General features: G+C 36.2%; 1 protein-coding gene across 1 annotated transcript in view; it reads right to left on the bottom strand.

Annotated features, from left to right (window-relative positions):
* LOC135201038 (E3 ubiquitin-protein ligase TRIM33-like) overlaps positions 1 to 11,952 on the bottom strand; it is a 13,608-nt gene extending 1,656 nt beyond the window's left edge. The window contains exons 1-6 of the mRNA XM_064229885.1: positions 10,755 to 11,952; positions 9,352 to 9,654; positions 7,912 to 8,033; positions 7,041 to 7,185; positions 954 to 1,106; positions 1 to 822 (exon numbers count right to left, since the gene is read on the bottom strand). The exon at positions 1 to 822 is cut by the window's left edge and continues 1,656 nt beyond it. Of these exons, the coding sequence (XP_064085955.1) occupies positions 274 to 822; positions 954 to 1,106; positions 7,041 to 7,185; positions 7,912 to 8,033; positions 9,352 to 9,654; positions 10,755 to 10,970 (1,488 nt within the window). The 5' untranslated portion in view covers positions 10,971 to 11,952 and the 3' untranslated portion in view covers positions 1 to 273. The remainder of the gene's footprint in view (positions 823 to 953; positions 1,107 to 7,040; positions 7,186 to 7,911; positions 8,034 to 9,351; positions 9,655 to 10,754) is intronic.
* Between the last annotated feature and the right edge of the window lie 235 nt (positions 11,953 to 12,187).

The raw sequence follows: 12,187 nt of genomic DNA, 5'->3' as shown, positions 1-12,187 counted from the left end.
GGGCCAGGACGTAGTAATTAGAACTTTGAGCTTCCAGTTTTTATTGGCCTTTGAATCCAAAGACTGTCTTAGCGTGGTCGCAGAAGCTTTGTAATTGTCCAGTGACATTCGCTCTTCTATTAGGAAACCCCCCAACTCTTTGCCCACCCTCAGTATTTTACTTTTATTGACCTCGGACCTGGGTCTCATGCGGTCATTGGGTTGGCCATTCCATAGGCCTACGAATTTAAAGAAAAACTTAGATGGTCACGATAGAACCCCCAACGTCCTGCTTCAAGACAGAACCTTCAACGCCCTGTTGAACATCTCACTCAGCGTCTCCTTGGGCATGTTGTCTCCGTGAGACTTTATCCTGGCCAGCTTTTCCTTGTTCGTCCTCTCCTCTTGCTTGAGTGTATCATGCATGCTTTCCAAGGAAGCAATGGACTCCTTAAGCACCATGATCTTGGACTCCTGTTCCTGACTGTTGAGGTGGTCGAAGGTTACCTGTCTATCCAGAGTGGGCGAGTTCCTCGAACTGGAGGACTCTGGCGGAGAGTTGAGATAGTCATCGGCAGAATGAGAGCGACTAGGAGATGGAGCATTTTTGCTACTGCCATTGCTCGAGTTCCCGAACATCAGGAGGTCGACGTCCTTCATAGCACTATCAGTGAAGTGCTTCGAGCGGGTCTCTTGAAAGAAGTTGTCCTTCAAGAAGCTAGACATAACCTCCGTTCCTAAACCTCCCGAAGATGTTTTCCTCTGGACACCACTGTCGGAGTTTCCTGCACAGGGTATCTCAAGCTTGTCGTCTAGGCCTACACGACGACAGATTTGCTCAATCTGAAATGAATATCTTCAATAATACCATTGTTCATTGGGGTGAAGTTATGCTAAATATCAAGACCATGAGTCTGAGCTAAATAACGTCAGTAGACTACCTGTCCAGTCGGCTGTTGCATCCGAAAACTTACCTCCTGTAATAGGGAACTGGCGGTAGCTTGTGCTAGGGTTGCGTAGTCCAGTTGAGCCACCAATCGCCTCTTTAGGGATGTTGTGGCCAAATCCAGTTGCTCAATGGCTTCCTTAATATCACGAGCTTCTTCTCCTTTATGCCTAGCTCGCTTCTGAAAGAGAAGACGGATAGAGTTGTCTTTTGGTACTATATAGACTTGGCTCTTAAAAGTGAAAGTGCTGATAAACTTTGATAGAAATATAGAAGTCTCTTGTAAAGTCTACGTTGCGTTAATTATGTGTATATGCATATGCATAATTGGTCCACAAAGATATGAAACGTGATGAATGTATAAAAAAAAGGCAAATGCCACGAAGGAAAATTGAAACAACTGAGGACCATGTGTCGAAAGGCCCAGCAACTACTCCATTGTTTCAGGTTTTCTTTGTGGCATTTGCCTTTATTTATACATTCATCACGTTTCATATCTTTGTGGACTAGTTATGCATATACATATAGACATACAATTAATATATGTATATATATATATATATATATATATATATATATATATATATATATATATATATGTGTGTGTGTGTGTGTGTGTGTGTGTGTATTATATATATATATAATATATATATATATATTGCTACTTTCAAAATGCATGTTTCCCCTCTTTGAAATGTCATGTAGAGTTGTGTAACATTTTTTCAGATTCCTAGATAGCTTAGAATAGGATGTTTAAAATATGTGTTCAGATTTCGCATTACATATTTAAAAGAATATACGTAGAATGTAAAAAGAGAGAGATTTTCTTTGTCCGTTCAAAGCTATAATAGTTTCAGTAACTTTTCATCTCCCCAAGATTAAGCAAGCTCGAGACTTGCGTTGTTATCAAAACATGTCAATCTTAATTATCGCTCAACCTCCGTTTCAGTCGGGTACGTGTCTGTTGAGCAGACTTGTCTTGTACATGTATGTCTTTGATCAAAGCCACGTGGAGATTGCACATTTTGTATGTGAAGTTGCGTCAGATTTTGAACTTTCTGGAAGCATTCGTGCCAAATACGTTTTTGTCATCTGCCCTGTCCAGTTTCCGTAAAGGAAGGAGATTTCATTCTATCTTAGAACCTCGAGGCATTAACATCTCGCTCTCGATCTCTCTCTCTCTCTCTCTCTCTCCATCGCATAGCACTTTTGATCTTAAAGTAATGTAACGTAAATTGGTCACTCGTAACTTAGAATTTCATATTTGATATTTCTTAGAGTTTATTTAGTGTTATTTAGTTTCTTCTGTGGAATCTGAACAAACATTGTTTCGTAATGGCGCCTGGTTTTTGTGAAGGTGTGAATCAAGCCTGCAGCTAAGAAAGAAAGAAATTGGTATACCGAAAAGGTAAAGTGTGTTATATTTTATTAGTTGCAACTAATAACGGTTAGGTAATAACTAATAACTAATAATTGTTAGGAACAGTGATTAACTAATAACTAAAAGTTAATGGGAACAGTGGTTAACTAATAACTAATGTTTAATGGTTATGATGGTTTGGTTAACTAATAACTAATAACAGGTGGTTATGAAGGTTTGGTAAAAACTGTTGGTTACAATGTTTTGAGTGAAAAGATTTACACTTTTACACATTGCTGATTTTTTTGTGTTTGTGTTTGTTTCATTTTGTGCATTTTTTTCATTTTCTTATTGAAGTGTGCCTTTTTATTTTGATATTGTCCACATTTTTCTGTATTTTCATTTACATTCACAATTTAATTGACTTAGTTATTTTCATTGCTTAATCATTGCACATTTAATTAAATTCAACACTTTTGAATTAATTTGCATTTACTTAGAATTCTTTTCAAGTTTTATTATTGTTTAACACTTGTGAATTAACTTCAAATTTTCAATTATTGCCTAACACTTTTGAATTTCAATTGAATTAATTTTCTTGAATTTTGTGATAAATTAATTTTGATTTAATTTTACTTAATTTGATTCAAGAATTAATTAAACTTTACTTTGTTTTCAAGTAATAGTAATTTTCCCTGATATTGTGAATTTCGCTTATAAATTTTGAATTTAATAATAAATTTTTGTATTTAAAATTTTTATAAGTGTTTTCATTCTTATACCATTATATTTGCATTTAATTATGATTATATTTATGTTAGGTAGAAACAGAGTGGTAATTGATTTGCTTTCCTTCAATTTACTTGAAGTGACTTAGAACCAGGGAAGTACTTAGACTTCTGAAATCAGGGAAATACTTAGACTTTGAAAGTTGTTGATGGAGTGATGCCCTTTGATTAATTTAATTACTTACAAGATTACCTCACACCTGTTTTGATGAACTTAGTCTGATTTTCTGCAATACTGGTAAGTGTTAAGGGATCATTGTTGCCTTTAGAGTATTCAGTCGTTTAATACGTGTTATGAGGGTTCAGGTGTCTGGCTTATGGTGAGGTAATAATGAATGGTAACCAGATACTTGGCACTTCGTAACAATATATATATATATATATAGATATTATATTTATATATATATATATATATATATATATATATATATATAATATAATAAAATGAACTGAAATTCTAAGGTATGAAACCAATTCTTCATAAGGAAATCAAGCTTACAACGAATTATTCAGAATATCTCCAAGACAGATTTATTGTTGTGGATTGTCTGTTCAGTTATAACGAAGTGAGAAAGTTATTGTTATATAAACAACAAAATACCGCTTATCCATCCGGTGAAGCACACAGCTGGGTTATTGACGGGTAATAAAATTCTTAAGTTGTAGTTATATCGTTTAAAGCATATTTATTTGATTGTTCTGAGAATTTAAAAATCTCACACAGCCAGAACGTTAGAATGTTAAAAAAGAAGTAATCACCGCACAATGATTTTTTTTTTTTTTTGGGGGGGGCGGGGGGGGTCGTTGGAGTACCCAAGCTGAGAAGACAAATGTAGAAGGGACAGGCAGCTTTCCTGCGTCATCCAGTCGTCAAATCATAACTACAACCTAACTTTATTTATATTACAAACATTGCAGTACATGCAGAGCATTTAAACATACATTATCCTTCATCAGAATTTATAATATAAACGTGAGTGTTGATGTACCAAAGTCTGTCACCTGTGTTAAAACAAGGAAGATAATCCCATCTTTCCAAGAGTCTTCATTTAGCCCTATAACTCACGATAATTACTACGAAATGCAGACAACTGTCCCTTGGGGCTCGTTTATAAACGAATTTACTTTGTATATATACATACATTCATACATTATATATATATTTGCATATATACATATGGAAACTTGCTTGCTGTTGCAGCAGAATTCAGTATCAGCAAAGAACACCAAAACAAAAAAAAAAAAAAAAAAAAAAAAAAAAAAAAAAAAAAACATACAAATGAAGTCGCTTCCCTCTTTGGACAATTAATGCGTTAGAAGATACAAAACAAATGTAGATGCAGTTCAATAACCTTGAAGAACTTTCAAAAAGACCAGCCAAAGGATCGAGATTGGGCGACCATTGACCAGGATGATGTCTTTATTGAAGATTATATAAAATAGTGTCAAACACCAAATTAGTCATGAGAGGTGAAGGAGAATATAAATTTAATGTGCTGAAATACCCACGTTTGCTTTTTCCTACTTTCAGTATTCAGTCACCACGATGTTTCAGTTAAAACAACCATAGCCTGCAGTTCATTTTATAAGCACCTGGGATTTGCTCCCCAGAATAGTTAAACCGAAAACTTGAGTTGAGTAGTAAATAATTAGCCTATCATCATAAAATACCCCGATTGAGAACATTTGTTCCATAACCAGTCATATTTTCCAACATGCTACTGTTATTTTGCTGGTTAGGCCAGTGGTCTCCAGTACTCAAGACCGCTATTCCCCTTACGAATCGGATATAGATTTGAATAGTTAACCCAAAGAATTTCAGTGACCATTGAAATATTTCTTAAATTTCTATGGTTAGCCATATTACCGTTTTCTTTTATAGTGTTCGTGCTTATTGTATAGTAGAAAACGAAAGTTTGTAAAGGGAGACTAATATAGTGTAAGGGAGCCCATTCTAAATTTTAGTCTATGTTTTTGATGCAGCTCCCAGTATGCCCACAACCCCGCCCCCCCTACCCCTGACCCCCCCATACCCCCTACATACCCCTACCCATACCCCTACCCCTTCCACCCCTCCACTGACCGCACCCAGATAATAGAAATAACCATTGAGAATGGCTTCCAGTAAACCGTGAATTAAAAAGTTTTTTTTTTTTTAATAATGGAAGATTCAATTCGCTGCTTAGGTTAATATAAATCTACCACTGACCATATTACCCTCGTCGCTGGGTTTTTGGCTTCAGACTATACACAGTCATTTTCAGATAAAATGCTAGACTAGCTGTTGTGTGGGTCAACTGACTCCTTACATATAACCAATTCGTATGGTGGCTTTATGTTGATAATTCTGAAATTAATACTACCATCCCCCCTCCCCCATAGCATGATGAAACTGAATTAGGCTGTTGGATTTTAGCTCGTTCCATCACAAGAAAAGCTATCCAAAGCTGGATGCACTTATCCGGGCTCTCAGATTTTAATGTGATCCTTCATAACAAAAACTATCGGAATCCAGGCTCTCGGAGTTTAGATCATTTTTACACAAGACAAACTAACTGATTCCAAGCTTTCAGATTTCATTTTAGCTCGTATTCGCAATAAAAACCATCTATATCCTGTCTCTAGGACTTTAGCTCATTCATTCACAACAAGATTTATCTACATCAGGGCTCTCAGATTTGATGTTGTCTCTTTACAAGAATTGTTCCTTCTCAAGATAAATTATCTACATCCCGACTGTCAGATTTCAGCTCGTTCCTTTGCAAGGAGAACTTTTTATATCCAGGCTCTTAGATTTTAGCTTTATCCTTCTAGGGGAAAAAAACTACCTCTATCTAGGTCCCCAGATTTTAGCTTGATCCTTCATAAGAAAAACTACCTGTATCTAGGTCTCAGATTTTAGCTTTTTCCCTTCCAAGAAAAACTATTTGTAACCAGGTCCTCAGATTGCAGCTTCTCCCCTTACAAGAAAACCTACTATATCCAGGTCCCTCAGATTTTAGCTTGTTCCTTCACAAGGTAAACAGGTCCTCAGATTTTAGCTTTTTCCTTCGCAAAAAAAAAAAAAAAAAAAAAAAAAAAAAAACAAAAAAAAAAAAAAAAAAAAAAAAAAAAAAAAAAACTACTTACAGCTGCGCTCTCAAATCTCATCTCGTTCCTTCATAAGGAAAGCTTTAGATATCCAGGCTGTAAGATTTTAGTTCGTTTTTTCAAACAAAATAAAATTCCATACCCGGGCTCTCATTCCGTCCTGTGACAAACTTTTCATATTCGGGCTCGTTGCTTCACAAAAAAAAATATAAAAATGAAACCTATTTTGATCCAGATTCTCAGATTTGAGATTATTCCTTAAGCACGTTCCTTCCCATGAAAACATACTTACATCCAGGCTCTAGGATTTCAGTCCATTCTTTACAAGAAAACCGTAGATGATATATCCAGACTCAGATTTCAGTTCGTTCATTCACAAGAATAGTCTTGATATGATAATTTATGAAAGTAGTCATACCATGATAAAGAGAAAATGCACTGAATAAGGAGATATCATGATCACATCTTATGCTGATTATTTTCTCTTTGTAATGGCATGACCAATTTCATTAATTATCTCAAAGTCAAAACATTGCTGACAGTCGTCAGGAAGTAGAGTGAACGTATACTTTTTTTGTGTGTGTATTATACTCTGCTCATCTTCCCAAGATTTTGCTCTTTTTTGCAGATGAAAGTCTATCAGTTTTTTTAGTAGCATGAGTCTTGAAATGGGGAAGAAACAGTTATGTATATGTACAAATATTTAAACTGAGATAAATCTGTACAGAAAGCTTTTGGGAAACCATTGTAGATTGAAAATGGGAATCGAGCAGTTTCCCGAAACCTTCTGTACAGATTTGTCTTTCAATATATGTAGTACATATACATAACTGTGGATTTGTTTCTCAATAATAATATAATAATAATAAATACTCACGTTTAGGTACTTTACAAGTTGCCTTTTGGACCTGGAGTAGGTGGTCGTATAATTAACGAGTACCGGGGAAAGGTGAGTCACCTGATGAGCGATGCAGGTCTCCAGGGCGATGCCGTGACACTCGTTGCACCACATACGCAGTCGGCTGAAGGACAGAAGTAGTAAAGTGCGGATCGTTATGACACTTCCTGCATTTCAGTCATTTGGGTATGCTTTGAGATTTAGAAAACTTTTTTGCCTCACAATTCTTACAAAGGGAATTTTAAGTCTTATTTGTTTGTTGGTTATTTGTGAAACGTTTGAGTAGAACACCTTTTGATTTTGCTCAAGTTTCATCTAATTTTGTACGAAAACAAATATTTGAAGTCCACTGTAATTTTACCTTGACCAGATATACGTCTGTATAATATATTAGGTACCTATATTTATTGTTATTAGATTATTTGAATCTTTACATTCAACTATAAATTTTATTTTAAAATTATCGTAACTTAGTTAATAAATAGTAAAAAATATAATTCGATGTGTTATATTTTGCTAATCTAAAGTAACATGGCTTTTGGCTAAGTCATTAGACCATATTTTTTTTTAGAAATATTAATATAACCTCATAGTGTACGTTAGTGAATTAAAAGTCAATTAGATATGGCGATTTGAAAATGATTTTACCATAAGTTAATATATTTCAGTAACAATGTTTATTACATGTATGTTGACATCTAGCAGTAGTAAAGCTAAATCCAGCTAAACATTTCGGTCCCAGAATGGATGGTACCTACTAATAATCGCTTAATATATCCTGCTCCATCTAGCTAATATGAAAGTTAATGTAGTTGCGGCTTAGTCATTGTGGTTTTAAAGCATCCGTTACCTGGAAGGTTCCCTGGGTTTCAGTTCTCGCGTTTCGATAAGACTCACGAGGTAGAAGTTCTGAGTGAGGCCCGTAGCAGGGATCTGCGTCACCATGCGACACTCGGGACAGGACAGCTCATTCTGGAAGAAGCAGAATTTTTATTTTTTAACCAGAGAATTTTTAGCTTTATTATGATTTATTATCCTGCATGCTTTTTGTTTTCACAAAGTTAATGACTCCGTATGGGTTTTATATTAACAAATTTTTTTCCCCTTATAGTCATAAATCTGAGTTTTTGTGGTCACGCCACGCTATTCATGAAATATAGTCATCATAACCTAGGTGAATACATAGAAAATGCATACAAGTTACTTTTCTTTTTTAGTGAATCTGATGAAATTTTCGGTGACAATTCTCAGAAATTGTTGGTGCTCTTATTTTTATTACTATTTCATAATTTGAGCATTGAGTAGCAATCGTGTTTTTAGATTAATGTTTTTTCTTTGTCTCTGTTGTTAAATACACTCTTTAACGTTAAATAAGTAGCAACAAAACCTATCATAATTTTTATTGCAACTAACTGTATTTTAGGTGCACTCCGTGTAATTAATTACAATCTAACCAGTAGTTCTTCCTTGATATATAAGCATCATAAGTTTTTTAGTCAGAAAAATTACCAATAATTCTCTTGAGACATTTTTCAAGAATGGGACAGAAAAGAGCCATCAGCCGGTATGTATACAAAGAGAGCATTAAAATCAAAATAGAGGAAGAAAAGAAAATGTAGACCATAGGATGAAAATAGTGGTGCAGTCCGCTTGCTCGCTTGAAGACCAACCGAGTCATTTGTTTTTTGACACTCAATATTCTTAGTACGTCTGAGAAGTAAGAGATCGTTAATATAGAGAAATATGGAAAAATAAAGTTGTTCTCGGACGTTTGGTCATTTTCTCTCAATTTCTTTTTATTTGTAAGTTCTAGCCCGTGAGTACAGTTACTTTTCTGACGAGATATTTGTTACTTTGGTAGTAGTGTGTGGGGCAGGGGGATGGACGGGGGACGCCATGGCAGGACGTGCGCTCAAAGAATAGGGTCATGATATATACACAAGAGGCCTTTTATGAAGGTTACCCACGAAGGACTTTTTAAAATCCTATAATTCCCTGTGTTGAGATATAATTTCCTAAATGATCCGGCATGAACGTACATTTAATGAAAACGGCACGATATAATCAGAATTTCCTTTTGTAAATTGTCTCCTCCGGAAAATTTCCGTAACCTAAATTTACCTGTCTACGATGATTGCATTTTAACTTGTGTAGCCTAATGTTAACATTCACTTAACACATTTGAACAATTTGACTTGGGGATTTCAACATAACAATGGATTGCCTCGTCACGAAGAACGTGCATACAGTTATATCAGTAAGAAACCCCAAAAAGAAGTGTAATTCTTACTCCCTCTTTAGAGTAACTGTTGTATTTCCCAGCTGATGATCTTGCAAGCTTCGGGAGGCAAGCACGACAGAGACTGTGGTGACAGGACAGGAAAAGGGGCTCTCGGCCCGCTGGCCCATCGACCTGATAGTCCTCCAGGCACACTGGGCATGTCAGCAAGCCGGTTAGACCCGTCTGCCTCTTGAAGGAAGGGGATGAAGAAGAGGACGAGGATGGCGAGGGACTGGAACTCGAGGTCGTTGTAGCCTTAGAGGATGACATGTTCACTGGAGAAGTCCCTGACGGAGTCGATGAACTTGTACCCTTATAAAGAAAGATAAGACAATTAAATTTGGTCCCGTTACTTCCTGAAAATCTCGTTTTAGTATTTTAATGGGAATTTGGGAAAATCTCACAGCATGTTCAGGTGGCCTGAACTAATGAGAGTTTTAACCAGGACTTGTAAAGCCAGAAATAACTCCTTCCACTGGCCAGTACTTGTTGCCACTCTCTTGAATCATGTTCTCTATTCTAGTAAAGTTTTACATCATTTGCGTTTCTGTGAAATAAAACTCAGCCACCATTAACAAATAAACAAATGCCCAGAAAATCTTACTTTTGCTGTAAGTTTTAAGAACAGGACAGTTAACGAAATAGGACTCATTGCAGGAAGGTTCTTCATTCTGCCTACAGCAACTACCTTGAAAATTACAATTCACTCTTCTAATTGTTACCTTTAATTTACATTGCTGACCAAAACTTGTTGATTCCCTAACTTCCAAGATTCAAGTTTGTCATGAATCTGAAAGCAAATAAATTAGTGGTCTCGCTAGTATTCTACCAAGTCAAAGCAGTCTATTCCTATAGTAGAATACACACACTTTCTTTAGGTCACCCTGGGGCCTGTGGGTTACATAACACCTCCAATTAAATTTCTCTCTCTAATAGTCATGTTTACCTGTTGTCAGTGCCAGTCTTTTTCTTTATTTTGTTTTATTCTTTATTAGCTGTCAGCATTATCGAAATGTCAGGAATCATGAATTGAAAATTAGTATTTTCATACCTTTCAAAAGTCTGATATAAACCAGTGATAAAAGTTATAAAGAGGACAATGTGAAAAATTATGCACAACAGAAAAGAAATTTATATTCTTCTCTTTGATATGGTAGTGTAGCTTAAAAGAACATCATTGGTAAGCAGTTTTATAAGTATTTCCGGTGATTTTTTTTTGCACTTGCATAAAATGGATGATACTATGCACAACATTAATGGGTTAGTGTAATCTGTTTCTCCAGAGTGATTTTTGAACTCCCTACTTAGTCTGCGATAAAGTAGTTGAATAGTTTTGATTTATACGTTATTATAAATGAATTTTACAAAAAGAATAACTTTTTCGACAAAGAGATATCGGCTACAAAACTAACCTTTTTAGAATAATCGTCCTTCTTAGATGACGCCACATAACTGCTTGGACCTTCATAGGATTTCAGCCTGTTGAACATGTTGTTTTTCCTATGTTTTAATTTTTTGTTCTGTGTTGTGTGTGGCACGGATGTTGATGGAGATTTGGAACTCTTAGACGAATAGTATTTATACCCAAATAATGTCGACGTCTTCTTGTGAAGTTTTGTCCCAGTCATGGAGTGGCCACGAGGACTGTGAGAAGTTGAAGCTATTTCTGCCGAGGAGGCAGTCGTGACAGATGTCTGAGTACGCGGCTCAGTTTGAGATCTAAATTTTATTCTTGAAGGATCTTTGATACAAGAACTTTTATATTCTGGGACAATAGTGTCAGTACTCTTAGGAAGTTCGTCACTCTGAGAGAGATAGTCTGACTCTAAACTCTGAGAAAGATAGTCTGATTCTACAGAGTCAGAACTCGTCGAAGACTCAACAGATTGTAAGAGGGAAGTTCCTTCAGAGGGAGACCAAGAGGTCAGTAGTGGATATTCTTCTGCTGATGGAAAACTTTGTAACCGAAAGTCGGGTACAGAAGCTGGTGACTTGTCCAGATTACAGCTGTCTTGACTGGAGTTTGGAGTAGAACTAGTTGAAGGTTTGGCAGTCTTGGCAGGTTCTTTTTGTGTGTGGCTTGATGGGTAAAATTGTACGTAGTCGTCAGTTTGATCAGAATTTGTTGAGTCGACTGGATAGCTTGAGCAGGTTGGATAAGTGAAGCTGGATGCTGTGTCTGAAGAACTTGACCGTATACAAGAGAGTTTAGAATGTGGCGGTAAAGAAGAAAACGTTTCTGATGTGTCGCTCTTGCTTTTAGAATTATCTTCAGAAAGGGATCGCTGGGCTGTCGAGAAATACTTGCATCTCGAATACTTTGCGAATGACTTACTGGTAGAATAAGAGGTTGAGGAATAACTCAGGGATGTATATTTTGTGCTACTTGAATAACTACTGATCTTTCGAGGCTGTGACGAAACGAGGTTTGTAATGCCTTGAGAGGAGCAAAGATCCTTGGGACTTGGGGAAGTGTCTGTTATTGACCGATGCAGTTGGGGTTTGCAGGGGGATTGGGAGGGATCTGGGGAAGGGGGTTTATCCTGAAGGGAAGCAATCTTGAAGGCTGAGAAGAACACTTCAAAGATAATTACTGGTGTAGAAATGAATCTTTAGCTTCTCATTTGTTTAGTTTCTTGTGACTCATGGCTCATGCTCGAGATAAGTTTGTAATGAACCATAAGTATTTTCAAACTGCTAGCTTCAACAATTGGGTTTACATTTTACCAAAGAAGAGTTAAGTCAGGAGTTCTCCTTAAGTCTTGATACCAGGAACTGGACAAACAGTAGATTTCAATATTGAAACTGTTTTCTTTGCAGGCGGTAGTGTTGATATAAATCCAGA

Source organism: Macrobrachium nipponense, chromosome 27, assembly GCF_015104395.2.
Source record: "Macrobrachium nipponense isolate FS-2020 chromosome 27, ASM1510439v2, whole genome shotgun sequence".
NCBI lineage: Eukaryota > Metazoa > Arthropoda > Malacostraca > Decapoda > Palaemonidae > Macrobrachium > Macrobrachium nipponense.
Note: the sequence above shows the minus strand (reverse complement) of the source record. Positions and strands in the feature narration are given on the sequence as shown.